Source organism: Neodiprion fabricii, chromosome 1, assembly GCF_021155785.1.
Source record: "Neodiprion fabricii isolate iyNeoFabr1 chromosome 1, iyNeoFabr1.1, whole genome shotgun sequence".
In the NCBI taxonomy this organism is placed as follows: domain Eukaryota; kingdom Metazoa; phylum Arthropoda; class Insecta; order Hymenoptera; family Diprionidae; genus Neodiprion; species Neodiprion fabricii.
In genome coordinates, this window is record NC_060239.1 from 10,607,708 (window position 1) to 10,622,601 (window position 14,894).

General features: G+C 38.9%; 2 protein-coding genes across 4 annotated transcripts in view; one reads left to right on the plus strand and one right to left on the minus strand.

Annotated features, from left to right (window-relative positions):
- The first annotated feature begins 7,376 nt into the window (after positions 1–7,376).
- LOC124176716 (thioredoxin domain-containing protein 5 homolog) lies at positions 7,377–11,038 on the plus strand. Of its 3 annotated transcripts, none has more exons than XM_046558344.1 (6): positions 7,377–7,469; positions 7,759–7,986; positions 8,702–8,851; positions 9,058–9,166; positions 9,248–9,538; positions 9,665–11,038. In XM_046558344.1, exons 2-6 carry the CDS (start codon positions 7,829–7,831, stop codon positions 10,124–10,126), a joined length of 1,170 nt encoding a protein of 389 aa, XP_046414300.1. In that variant the 5' UTR covers positions 7,377–7,469; positions 7,759–7,828; the 3' UTR covers positions 10,127–11,038. The 3 variants fall into 3 exon arrangements, with proteins under 3 accessions (XP_046414300.1, XP_046414281.1, XP_046414290.1); XM_046558325.1 differs by having other exon boundaries at positions 7,393–7,546; XM_046558334.1 differs by having other exon boundaries at positions 7,417–7,528.
- Positions 10,260–14,894, minus strand: part of LOC124176710 (protein dissatisfaction) — a 30,069-nt gene continuing 25,434 nt past the window's right edge. Inside the window, exons 8-9 of the mRNA XM_046558311.1 lie at positions 14,790–14,871; positions 10,260–13,869 (exon numbers count right to left, since the gene is read on the minus strand). Of these exons, the coding sequence (XP_046414267.1) occupies positions 13,616–13,869; positions 14,790–14,871 (336 nt within the window). The 3' untranslated portion in view covers positions 10,260–13,615. The remainder of the gene's footprint in view (positions 13,870–14,789; positions 14,872–14,894) is intronic.

Sequence of the window (14,894 nt, forward strand, 5' to 3'; positions counted from 1 at the left end):
GCACATATTCAGTAGCTATGAATAATCTTGTACAATTTATTATATTATTAATTAATTGATTAAATACATTAATCCTTACACAATATTTTTGATGTCTTCCTATACTAAAAATATTCATTACTATTCCAGGTATTACCCGAGGTGGTCGGAGGTGGACGAGGAGGAGGACGAGCTGGACGAGGAGGAGGACCAGGTGGACCAGGAGGACGACGAGGTGGACGAGGAGGAGGCGGGGTGGGTCGTGGGAGAGGACCTCTCCTCTCCTCAGAGGAGAGTAGGGGGAGGGGCAGGGAAGGGGGAGTGGTGGGCGGGGAGGGGGAAGGGATGGGAAGGGACGGGGAGGGGAGGGCGGCGGGGAGCGGAGGGTGGCGGGGAGGGGGAAGGGAAGGGGAGGGGTAGGTGGCGGGAGGGGGGCGGGCGGGCGGGAGCGGGAGGGAGGGAGGGTGGGAGGGAGGGAGGGAGGGAGGGCGGGAGGGCGGGAGGGCGGGAGGGAGAGAGTGGAGGACGGATGTCGATGCGAACCCGTTAGACTTAATAGAGCAGTACACCCCCCCCCCCTGCGCCCACCCTCCCTCCCGCCCTCCCTCCCTCTCCCGCCCGCCCGCCCCCCTCCCGCCACCCACCCCTCCCCTTCCCTTCCCCCTCCCCGCCGCCCTCCCCTCCCCGCCACCCTCCCCTCCCCGCCGCCCTCCCCGCCCCTTCCCGTCCCATCCCTTCCCCCTCCCCGCCCACCACTTCCCCTTCCCTGCCCCTCCCCCTCCTCTCCTCTGAGGAGAGGAGAGGTCCTCTCCCACAACCCACCCCGCCTCCTCCTCTCCTCTGAGGAGAGGAGAGGTCCTCTCCCACGACCCACCCCGCCTCCTCCTCGTCCACCTCGTCGTCCTCCTGGTCCACCTGGTCCTCCTCCTCGTCCAGCTCGTCCTCCTCCTCGTCCACCTCCGACCACCTCGGGTAATACCTGGAATAGTAATGAATATTTTTAGTATAGGAAGACATCGAAAATATTGTGTAAGGATTAATGTATTTAATCAATTAATTAATAATATAATAAATTGTACAAGATTATTCATAGCTACTGAATATGTGCTTGCACGAAAAATGAATTGAAATAATTTATTGTAAACGTGACAAGTTTGTAATATTTCAGATGAAATATAATTACAATTGCCATTAAATATTATAAGAATATTAAATAATTAATTGATAATAGAATAGATTGTATAAGATTATTCATAGCTACTGAATATGTGCTTGCACGAAAAATGAATTGAAATAATTTATTGTAAGCGTGACAAGTTTGTAATATTTCAGATGAAATATAATTACAATTGCCATTAAATATTATAAGAATATTAAATAATTAATTGATAATAGAATAAATTGTATAAGATTATTCATAGCTACTGAATATGTGCTTGCTCGAAAAATGAATTGAAATAATTTGACATAAACATGACTAGTTTGAAATATTTTAGATAAAATATAATTCCAATTGCCAGCAAATATTATAAAAGCGTTTTACTCACCGAGCACAAATCCTCGTCCCTCTCCTCCTGAATCACCACGATTACCCGCAACCACCCCTAACCACCCCCAACGACCACCGCCAACCACCTCGAGTTATACCTCGAATGCTAATAAATATTTTCAGGATGAGAACAAATCAAAAATACCGTGTAACGTTTAGTATAATTTTTTTATCGACATATTTGACCAAAAAGTTTATGAGAAGTTTGTACAGTTATAGAAATTTTATTAGCGCAGTGACAGTTACTGAATTTGGGGTTGCGCGAAAAACGAATTGAAATAATTTATTGTAAACGTGAACGAGGAACCACGGAGCGTTTATCCCGGAAGTCGAGAAATTTTATTGGCGGACTGACAGCTACTGAATTTCGGCTTGCGCGAAAAACGAATTGAGATAATTTATTGTAAACGTGAACCAGGAACCACGGAGCGTTTATCCCGGAAGTCGAGAAATTTTATTGGCGGACTGACAGCTACTGAATTTCGGCTTGCGCGAAAAACGAATTGAAATAATTTATTGTAAACGTGAACCAGGAACCACGGAGCGCTTATCCCGGAAGTCGAGAAATTTTATTAGCGGACTGACAGCTACTGAATTTCGGCTTGCGCGAAAAACGAATTGAAATAATTTATTGTAAACGTGAACAGGAACCACGGAGCGCTTATCGTGGAAGTCGAGAAATTTTGTTAGCGGACTGACAGCTACTGAATTTCGGCTTGCGCGAAAAACGAATTGAAATAATTTATTGTAAACGTGAACGAGGAACCACGGAGCGCTTATCGTGGAAGTCGAGAAATTTTGTTAGCGGACTGACAGCTACCGAATATGGGCTTGCGCGAAAAACGAATTGAAATAATTTATTGTAAACGTGAACGAGGAACCACGGAGCGCTTATCGTGGAAGTCGAGAAATTTTGTTAGCGGACTGACAGCTACTGAATTTCGGCTTGCGCGAAAAACGAATTGAAATAATTTATTGTAAACGTGAACAGGAACCACGGAGCGCTTATCGTGGAAGTCGAGAAATTTTGTTAGCGGACTGACAGCTACTGAATTTCGGCTTGCGCGAAAAACGAATTGAAATAATTTATTGTAAACGTGAACAGGAACCACGGAGCGCTTATCGTGGAAGTCGAGAAATTTTGTTAGCGGACTGACAGCTACTGAATTTCGGCTTGCGCGAAAAACGAATTGAAATAATTTATTGTAAACGTGAACGAGGAACCACGGAGCGCTTATCGTGGAAGTCGAGAAATTTTGTTAGCGGACTGACAGCTACCGAATATGGGCTTGCGCGAAAAACGAATTGAAATAATTTATTGTAAACGTGAACGAGGAACCACGGAGCGCTTATCGTGGAAGTCGAGAAATTTTGTTAGCGGACTGACAGCTACTGAATTTCGGCTTGCGCGAAAAACGAATTGAAATAATTTATTGTAAACGTGAACCAGGAACCACGGAGCGCTTATCCCGGAAGTCGAGAAATTTTATTAGCGGACTGACAGCTACTGAATTTCGGCTTGCGCGAAAAACGAATTGAAATAATTTATTGTAAACGTGAACGAGGAACCACGGAGCGCTTATCGTGGAAGTCGAGAAATTTTGTTAGCGGACTGACAGCTACCGAATATGGGCTTGCGCGAAAAACGAATTGAAATAATTTATTGTAAACGTGAACGAGGAACCACGGAGCGCTTATCGTGGAAGTCGAGAAATTTTGTTAGCGGACTGACAGCTACTGAATTTCGGCTTGCGCGAAAAACGAATTGAAATAATTTATTGTAAACGTGAACCAGGAACCACGGAGCGCTTATCCCGGAAGTCGAGAAATTTTATTAGCGGACTGACAGCTACTGAATTTCGGCTTGCGCGAAAAACGAATTGAAATAATTTATTGTAAACGTGAACGAGGAACCACGGAGCGCTTATCGTGGAAGTCGAGAAATTTTGTTAGCGGACTGACAGCTACTGAATTTCGGCTTGCGCGAAAAACGAATTGAAATAATTTATTGTAAACGTGAACCAGGAACCACGGAGCGCTTATCCCGGAAGTCGAGAAATTTTATTAGCGGACTGACAGCTACTGAATTTCGGCTTGCGCGAAAAACGAATTGAAATAATTTATTGTAAACGTGAACCAGGAACCACGGAGCGCTTATCCTGGAAGTCGAGAAATTTTATTAGCGGACTGACAGCTACTGAATTTCGGCTTGCGCGAAAAACGAATTGAAATAATTTATTGTAAACGTGAACCAGGAACCACGGAGCGTTTATCCCGGAAGTCGAGAAATTTTATTAGCGGACTGACAGCTACTGAATTTCGGCTTGCGCGAAAAACGAATTGAAATAATTTATTGTAAACGTGAACCAGGAACCACGGAGCGCTTATCCTGGAAGTCGAGAAATTTTATTAGCGGACTGACAGCTACTGAATTTCGGCTTGCGCGAAAAACGAATTGAAATAATTTATTGTAAACGTGAACCAGGAACCACGGAGCGCTTATCCCGGAAGTCGAGAAATTTTATTAGCGGACTGACAGCTACTGAATTTCGGCTTGCGCGAAAAACGAATTGAAATAATTTATTGTAAACGTGAACGAGGAACCACGGAGCGCTTATCGTGGAAGTCGAGAAATTTTGTTAGCGGACTGACAGCTACTGAATTTCGGCTTGCGCGAAAAACGAATTGAAATAATTTATTGTAAACGTGAACCAGGAACCACGGAGCGCTTATCCCGGAAGTCGAGAAATTTTATTAGCGGACTGACAGCTACTGAATTTCGGCTTGCGCGAAAAACGAATTGAAATAATTTATTGTAAACGTGAACCAGGAACCACGGAGCGCTTATCCTGGAAGTCGAGAAATTTTATTAGCGGACTGACAGCTACTGAATTTCGGCTTGCGCGAAAAACGAATTGAAATAATTTATTGTAAACGTGAACCAGGAACCACGGAGCGTTTATCCCGGAAGTCGAGAAATTTTATTAGCGGACTGACAGCTACTGAATTTCGGCTTGCACGAAAAACGAATTGAAATAATTTATTGTAAACGTGAACCAGGAACCACGGAGCGCTTATCCTGGAAGTCGAGAAATTTTATTAGCGGACTGACAGCTACTGAATTTCGGCTTGCGCGAAAAACGAATTGAAATAATTTATTGTAAACGTGAACCAGGAACCACGGAGCGCTTATCCCGGAAGTCGAGAAATTTTATTAGCGGACTGACAGCTACTGAATTTCGGCTTGCGCGAAAAACGAATTGAAATAATTTATTGTAAACGTGAACCAGGAACCACGGAGCGCTTATCCCGGAAGTCGAGAAATTTTATTAGCGGACTGACAGCTACTGAATTTCGGCTTGCGCGAAAAACGAATTGAAATAATTTATTGTAAACGTGAACGAGGAACCACGGAGCGCTTATCCTAGAAGTCGAGTTTCACCCTGTAGCGGACCCGAAGCGCGGGATCCGGGAGGTTGAGAACCCGGTACTCGAAATTTGCGGAGCGCGATTTTCATCCGTCCGCTCTACTGCGCGGTTGTTACCGGACTGAGGAACTCGGCTAGCCGATTTTAGATCGGTGACGTCACTTTCCGAAATCCGAAAATTCAAACTTTGGTTTCGAACTGTAATACTAGGTATGATGATGTATGATGTATGATGTATGATGTATGATGTATGATGTATGATAATATGATACGATGTATAATGATTCTAGTTTTCACATTTCATACAAGCAATACGCACTTTATCTCTCCTGCCGATTCCATACTCAAGCGGCCAGGCCCTTCGATGGTCAGCCGTTGACTGAAGATATATCCTTCAGTTAACGGGTCAGCTGATAACGCTGCCGTTCTGCGGCAGTTGGATGATGAAAAATTTTGTTCGTACCTTTCAAATGTGTGTTAAAATACACTCGAAGTGTTAAGAAGCCTCGTTCCTCCTCTTCCTATCACCTTCTTAGGTTGTTAAATCACTACGCTGCGTTAAATACTGTCTCATGTACGGAGAATCCATTTCATCTTAATCAAAATTAGCGTATCCGTGATGTATTACAGTTTCTCTGAATTTTTTCCCATCCGAATACTTCACGAAAAACAATTCTGCTCCTCCACCCAACGCAGATACTTCACTTGCGACCAGCTAAAACAGCGTTTCGATTCTATGCCTATGAAAATTCAAGATCGAGAGAGCAAATGAAAAGTTGTTGGAATAATTATGACCACTAATGTTGTGGAATACATCGAGCGCGCGTCGAATAGAATCCCATTTCGAAATGAATAATTCTTCTCTTTTCATATGATAGCTAATCTAGTAATATAGGAAAATAGGATGGTTGGAGGTGTTCGGAAATGGTAGGACATTTCAAAAGTTAAAGTCGACGATGATCCGGTGCATCAATTTTATCGTCACAGATTTTAGTTTCCCTTGAGGCATAGAGTATTCAACAACGATAATGCAGTTCTTAAAATTCATCATTCATCTCTGTCTGGAAAGCTAATTCGCAAGGCGTGGTATTCTAGATATGTCAAAACTAAGCTAGCGGCACGTGTTCGCATTATTAGAAAAACACCCGTACTCTACATACACTGTTTCTAATCTTTTGCTACATTTGGTTTAATCCCCATGCTTCCACAGCACGAATAGTCGGAAATGTTTTCGATTATCCATAATAAAATAAAAGAAGTAACAAAGCTTAAATTTATTGTTAAAGCTCTAACGAATACATCAAACTGCGGTCGAATTCATTTATTATTTGCACATGACCTCTGTACATTTGATAAATTATTCCTAAATACATTGAAACGTATGTATTTATAATGAAATATCATGCAATGGGCTGTGTAAACTATAAACTATAATTTCTATCAAATAGCCGCTTTTATGTCAACAGGGCTTTGAGACTCAGTTAAGTTGGATCTCGATTTTTGCCATCGTATGTAGGACATTGGGTTACAAGAACAAATGCGAATTACGAAGTACTCCGTGTTAGAGATAAGGATATTTTAGTTCAAGTATACCTATACACAGAAATCCGTATGTGAATATACTAAAACCTCTGTGTTTATTGTAAAAATCTAGTTTTAAATATGTGTATATATGTATATACACATGCATAAGTATACATATACATATATACACTTACATGTACATAAATAATTGCCAAGAAATTAGAAACACTCACAACTTGTCGCAAATAGAGTAAAACGTAAGGTTAATAATATACAAATTACACAAGCGCACCATAAAACGTGGCAAGGGTAATCCTAGTGCAGTGATTGTATAAACTCAATAAATATACATTTACATATACATGATATAAATTAATAGTCTAGAAAAGAGTATTTAGAGAGCTTATCTAATTTCGATCTTGTCACAATAGATCATTAACAGAATCAATATACGGTCAAAGCTGTATTAGCTACATTCACTATTAGAGATAATATGTTTTATCTATTTTTATAGTTATTTAATTTCTTGTACAACAATTTTTTGTTGTTGACTGAAACAACAAAACTGAACTGAACTGAAACGTTGGTGACTGAATTAATATCGTACAGATTTTTCATCCATCAATTTCGCTGCGAGGGAAGCTTTAAAGTTATATTTGCATATAACTACTAAACTAATCGACATGAAATCTTATGTTCACTAGCCGACCACAGCGCACTCTCAAATACCAAAACGGTCATACGACCAAAAATTTCTAATTGAATCGATATTTCACGAAAGAATGCGGTGTACTCTCGCAGAAACTCCCAAATCGGTCACGCGACGGAATTGACAAACATTCCCGCCCATGTTTTAAACTTCAGTGTTCCGATTCGCCGCCAGGTGGAGTAAGAGTCGTTTCTAATCAGGCGCAGTGTCATCCCGCGGTACGCTGTCTCGTACCCGGTGGGCGGATTGGAGTTTTGTGTTTTCGATCGGTCGGCGAGAGGTAACGTGTTCTTGCGAGAAAGTGTTGCACTTCGATATCAAGACTGCACCTCCCCCTGAATAATTCCCTCGACAAAAGTATAAAATATTACGCTAAATAACAAGCTGCGGGAAGATTTTGTTTCCTCATAAGTAGAAATCGCGCATTAGTTAGCTAACCTTAATTTAATAAAACTGAAAGTTTTGTCAAATTTCGCCGATTTTCTTTATTCACGCAAATTTGCCCGCATCTTCTCTTGGTTCTCAGTAACTGATAACAACACGACGATTGGTTTTTTGTTTTCTTTCAGAAAATCAGTGGACAACGATTGTTTGATTTATCAGCGATTAAATTAAAGCGAATCACAGACACTCGTAACTATGCTTCTTAAAATCATCGCACTTCTTGTCACAATTTCAACATATCAAAGCGAGGTCATTGCTCACGACGATGACGTCCACACTCTTCAATATTCGGCGGAAACCTTCCCTGTCGAGATAGCCAAGAAAGATCATTTTGTCATGTTTTACGCACCTTGGTAAGTCAAAGAATTTTGGACACACAAGCGAACACGAAATATATAGTTTATAATTCATAATATTTCAATTGTCATTACACTCATTACAAGTATAATGTTGACGCATATCTCCGGGACACCGGAATAAGTGTAGCTGATTACGCTAAGTTTTTTTGCTGTCAATATTATGGAAATTTCAAATCTCTGTGTTTGTAGTTTATTTGAGTATGTGATTTTCAGAGACACAATTATTTAAGAAAGAAAAAAATGAAAAATAGTAGCATCAGTATATTTATAATATGAAGGATGAGATTTTATAAGAAATGATGGAATGGTAGTAGCCGAAACAAATGTTAAATAAATTCTTAAAGTAAATGAAACTTGGCCATATGATTTTGAAACCTGAGAGCCACAGATGAACAGATAATATCACAAATGTACAGTTCAAATTCAGATTCAATCTCCTCTAGAGGTCTCAAGTAACCTGCCCCAAAGTTTTAAGAAACACAATTCCTGTGAAAATGGCTTTAAGATTTGATATTTCAACCTATATTTAGCAGTGCATTATTCAAGGAAATTCGACTCTCTAAATTTATCAAATACTTCATTCAAACAAGTGTTGAATTATCCTCAAAATATAGAGAAAAAATTACAAAATTTGTTGAAAATGACTAGGGGTATGTAAGTCTTAATAAACACGTCATACATAGAACGAAAATATTCTGTTATTTATTAGGTGTGGACACTGCCAGCGACTCGCACCGACGTGGGAACAATTAGCTGAAATGCTCAATGGAATTGACGATGGTCAAGTTCGAATTGCAAAAGTCGATTGTACCGTTGATGCAACTGTCTGTTCGGATAATGATGTGACTGGATACCCAACGTAATAATTATCAATTTTTCTTCAACCCAATTGAGTCTCGCCAATTTTTTTCCTTTTAGAAGCAAAGAAACTTGTAGCTTCAGTTGAATTGTTCAATGTTTCGAAATTCAGGGTCATTAAACTACTTTCATCTATATTTTTCCTTGTAAATTACCAACTAGTTGGAAATTCCATAACCTCATATAACTACCTGCATTTATCTTCAGTCTCAAGTTCTTCAAAGCTGGCGGAAACAAAGGTATCAAGTTCCGTGGGACTCGAGACTTACCCACCCTGACAACATTCATCAATGAGCAAATCGGAAGCGTTCCAGTTGTTAGTATTACTGCTCTATATTTTATCGGTAATACGATCTTCAAAAATTCTGACTATTTATCAGGTAATTTTATATCACAGGAAGAGAACAGCGAACCAGCTGTACCACAGCCTGTGAACGGACTATTGGAACTGTCCGAATATACATTTGACAAACATGTATCCAGTGGAAAGCATTTTGTTAAATTCTACGCACCATGGTGCGGACATTGCCAAAAGTTAGCACCCACTTGGGATGAGCTTGCGAACAGCTTCGCTCATGGCGACCTGGTTAGTATCTCTAAAGTGGACTGCACCCAGCATCGCTCAGTTTGTGGCCAATTCGACATTAAAGGCTACCCGACTCTGTTGTGGATTGAAGACGGTAAAAAGGTAAGTTTTATGTCACAGCTAATATCGAATTCAATCGCGATGAGCATTTATCGAAATTTTTATGATTTATTCAAGTGGTACAATAAGTATTGACCATACCTCTTAAAATGCTTTTTCACTTCTCAGATTGATAAATACACGGGGCAGAGATCTCACGAGGAGTTGAAGACTTACGTGTCGATGATGCTGGGCAAGAACGCGGAGAGTAATGACGAGGAAAAGAAAGAGTCTGGCGGTCTGTCGGACGCGGTGTTCACGTTGACCGGTGAGAGTTTCAAGAACGGTATTGAGAAGGGTGTAACATTCATCAAGTTTTTCGCACCGTGGTGCGGACACTGCAAGCGTCTAGCCCCGACGTGGGAAGAGCTTGGAAAAAAATTCTGGGCAAACGAAAATGTGCACATAGTAAAGGTCGACTGTACGATGAACAGTAGCAAACAGCTGTGTAACGACCAGGAAGTGGACGGCTTCCCAACTCTCTTCCTGTACAAGGACGGCCGAAAATTGTCCGAGTACAACGGATCGCGTACATTGGACGATCTTTACGAATTCGTTATGAATCATATACAGTCCCGCGACGAACTGTGATCATGTGTTCTAACTAAAACGCATGTTGGTACTTACGGTTTTTATCGGAGGGAGCTTACGAGCGGTTTTTGATCCGTAAATGAAACCGGCTCGCGTAATTGATCTGAATGATAGTTTCTACTTTTTAAAAAAATTTTCATATAATTTTTCAAACTTGTTTCATGGCAATCTTCCATAATGTATCGTATTAGTAAGCCGTTTTGTTGGAGCTACCGACACATGTCGACTCACAAGACATTTGTTATCAAGCGAAAGCTTGCCAAGAAATTGAAACAGAACCAGCCCATACCATAATGGGTGAGAATGAGAACTGGAGACACAATTCGCTACAATGCGAAGAGACGTTATTAGAGGAGAACCAAGTTGAAATGGTAAACTCGTACATTAATTCTGGTCTTCAATTTCTATGGTTCTACATGATTATGTCACTTGAAATAAACAAAACTTGTATTATTAAATGTAAAATATTTTGTTTCCTTGAGTTGATAATACAGGGGGCGTGATCGTGAACTAATATTCTTAGAAATCCGATAAATCGCAATCAGCTGATAAGATTAGCTTCTATTCTTGCGTCAGCATCGGACGTAGGAAAAGTTTGCAGAACATTTAAAATGAACAACTAGTATCCATTTTTAGTCAGAGTTGAAGTCGTTTGTTTGAGGTAAGATGTTGAGCTTCCGTTGTCCAACTTATATCATAATTTGCATGCAGCAGTTTCGATTCACATACTCCAAAAGAAACTGTTGAATTATTCCTTTTAAACTTTATACATACTTATGATTAGTTGGTAAGCATTACAAGTGAGCCTGTAATGTACATTTGTAAAAACGTGAAATGAATACTGAGTATAAATATTGTGTTTATAAATGATCGCCTATGTTGAGTGGATTATTAAAATGGTTCGAAATTAAACAGTGTGTCTTTGTTATTAACACATCTAACAATACCCTAAGACATATTTTTACTGCCAAGTGTTCGCACTAGATTCATACGTTTCTTGCATTTATTTATTATTTTCTGTTTCCCGAACCTAATGAATAGCGCATAATCATAATCGGGAATTGAATCGCCTTAAGATAATAGTAAGCATGTATATTATATCATATGTATATGAATACGTAATACATTTATACACATTGTTCCGATTTACAGCAGAAACATTTTACAGCTACTTTACAGTATGTACACGTAACATTGTATGTATGTATTATTAAGTAACGTAAATTTTATTCAATTTACCGTCGTTTATCGAGATTTACCGTTTACAGTCTTCGTGTCACGATGAACGATTAATGTTCCGTATGAATAAACTTACGAGTTATTGAAGAAACAGTTATCTCGCATTTTGAATATATTATATTTAATTTTATTTCAATTTACGGAGTTAAACAGTGATAAGAGAGAAATTCAGAAGATTTGAGAACGCCGTTTCGAGACGTATTCCTGGAAATATCGACAAACGTTACACTTGACATCAAGACTAATTTATAAACAAATTTTGTCGTACCTTTTGAAGTTTGCTTTCGCTGATTTCGGCCGAAATTTGTGAAAACTTTACTTGGAAATTTGTACAACCGGTGTGAAACCTCGTTTAAAAATATTCAACGAAGAACAACAGTGTGCTTATAGTTAGTGGAATGCGTACACAAGTAAAAGTGCACAGATGCGGCAATAAGCGATATAAATAAAGTACGTTTGCTCGATTTGTGTCAACTTTCCTTCGATATTATGTATAATCACATGAATCCCGACTATATAATCAATTACCGCTCATTGATACTTACGGGTATTAATCATTATTATTCATATATTATTTCTTTTTTTCGTTACTCTTATTGCACACGACGAATGAAAGGGGTTGCATGACGTATCACAGTTGGGAAATCGCTAAAATACTTTGCTAACGAATTTTCATACATACACCTAGATATATAATACTGTATATCTATATATTATAATACTATAATACTGCATGAAAAATTCTCAATTCAATTTTCACGATAAATATTACCCATATATTACATCTGCCCGACATTTCCCAAGTGTTTTACAAATGTAAGCGACTAAGAAAGTGAGAATATTTTTCAAACGATTGAAAAAACATTGTAACCAAGTGAACAACGATACATATATTACAGGCCATTATAGCGTAAAGATTAATGAGTTTTAACGATTGATAGGGATGGTGCGACCGATTTGCTTTCGAATTATCAAATCCATACGTAGCCGTCATAACTGGGCGGACACGAAGATAAGATAAGATGCAACATATCCCCATAGCTGTGGCAATATAGCAAGTCCGTGCATAAACTATACCGTGATTCGTCTCTTATATATCGAAATGATTCGAACACGAGCATGAGATTTTTGCATTTTTCCTAATTTTTTGACAAGAAAGGCAATGCAGTAGCAATGTTGAACTGTTCCTCTTGTATAGTCTTATCGTTTCACGTATTTTTGTCCGTTTTCTTTCGTTTCGATAGACAAGATACTCATTTTGAGGGTTTGAGGTGATGATGAACATACTTGACGCAATTTATAATCAACTTCAGACCCAATATTGCAAAAGTCAATACTACATATATTGACAAGAATGTGTATTTCATATTTGTTGGTATGTACGGATAATTAAAATGTAGATTTATAATGCCAGATATTGACAGCGCTCATCGTGATCCGATTGTATGAATTTCTTCTTTTTTTTTTCTATTTCTCCGTTATTTGCACCAGAGAGTTCAAATAGGAACAAATTAAATATAAATTTTTTCTTTATGTGGATAAACGTAACAGATTGTTGAAAAAAGTGTCAATAAATATATGCAGCTATATGTGTACTTGGTATACGACAATTAGAGCACAGTTTCTCTGGTCAAAATATCTTCCGCACAATTTTACAACGAATATTTAAGAGAAATAAGTCTAATTATCTTCTGTAATGAGATAAGGTGCTGTTTTTTTTTCATATCACTGTATTAAAAATTGCCTCCATATACCTACATTCAGTTTTGCGTACGACTCAATCACTTGAATATTACAGTTCTTCTTAATTATTCTGATACATTCTAAGTTTCTTTTCAAATTTCTCTTTAGCGGTTATTTAACGAAACTCGCAGACTGTACTTCGTCACGTATTACAGTAACGGAGACACATTATCGTTCTGCTGACAGCTGTTATTCACAGTTTGCATGAAACTTTACACCTACATTCTTTACAGCTATAACGTTTCATCGTGGGAAGGATCGACAGTCTTCGGTGAATTATTGTTCGACCAATGATCCTTCACACATCGACTAAAATAAAACATACATATACCTATATGTACATTTTACCTATAAGAGAGCCCAATATTATCTGAATATGGGTAATAGCCAATCTTATCGCGGGATAAACAGAAAATAACATAATACTTAATATTGTTAGTATATAAAAACACGTCAAAGTAGTCCTCTGGCCACGTCAGATTTTCTATGAAATACGATTAGGTACTTTCAATTCGAGTATCTCTCCATTTGGTACATATCGCCGAGCAGACGAGCGATCGGTATTTCCCCGATCGTTTCCCGGAAGAACAAGAGTTCGACGGTCGAAGGATTTACAGCCCTCAAACTCGGGAGCAGGAGCAGCAGCCTCCCGAATCTTGTTGGCTGACGAGGATATCGCGATCTCACGTAATCTCCCAAAATGCACTGGGCCTGGTCTTGAAGCATCTGGACCGGTTGCCCCTCGTGAAGTCCCCTGGTTTCTAGAAAGTCCAAAAACCACAATCACAATTTTAACGATGCGTTATATAACAAGTATTTTTTTTTTTTTTTGGAGTAAGACTGCAAGAATTATCGTTTCCAGTTAACGGTTCCATTACGATTGCAAACAATTAATTCCATAACGATGGTATCCAAAGAGTTCCATCACAAAAATCGAACGGAGTATTGCAAATACACTGTAAAAATTATATCAACAGTCTTTTTTGTATCTTCAGCATCGGCTATACTAACGAGGCTGGACACGATTACTTTATTTCCGTATCAGCTTATCTATCAATGTCCTATTAATCTGCTTCAAAGAAGCTGCAAAAAGTAAATTTTTTATACAGTACACTTTATCAGCTCACGAATCAGCTCAATCAATGAAAATACCGGCCATCGAGTATAGTTGAAGAATTTTTTTTGCTTCATAAAATGTCTTCTTTATTGTATGTAAAATTGTTTCCTTTTACAATATTTTATTTCCATGAAACTTTTCGTAAAGGTTGTGTAAACTGTATCGGCGTGCTTTTTTCGTTCGATAGTTCGTTGACGTTAAGTTGTCAGTATTTTTTAAAAATATGTAATATTGAACTAGTTGTTGAATTTTTAAATTCGACTCGTCTGAGCATGGCCGAGTATATGCGGTGATAATTCGTTGCCATGATATTAAATAGGGCTTCTGATAAAAAATTAGGATATAAGTCCCGTAAATTACAAATTTTTCATACTGAACCGTTTCCAAGATTATCACCGGGTTTTTTCTGGACAAACAGACAGACAAACAGATCTTTCTTGAAAATCTGTTTGTACTTTAAAGGACCGCCGACATAGGGATGCATTGAAATTAGAAAAATTCATTCTTTCCCAATTCCAATATTTATCTTATATCATTATAGATGATGAAAACGCATTATCTTACCTGGCGTGAAGAGAACAACCGCTTTCATGCAACCGCACTCGCTTCCGTCGGGCGAAAGCTGTCTGAATCTGCACATGATTTCCTGAATAATAATCACAGATTATT

Excerpts from the sequence above, each read along its gene's own strand:
- LOC124176716 (XM_046558344.1), top strand. The coding sequence starts at position 7,829 with ATGCTTCTTAAAATCATCGCACTTCTTGTCACAATTTCAACATATCAA. Across the intron at positions 9,167-9,247 it reads AAATCGGAAGCGTTCCAGTT|GAAGAGAACAGCGAACCAGC; the intron begins GTTAGTATTACT and ends TTTATATCACAG. Across the intron at positions 9,539-9,664 it reads GGATTGAAGACGGTAAAAAG|ATTGATAAATACACGGGGCA; the intron begins GTAAGTTTTATG and ends TTCACTTCTCAG.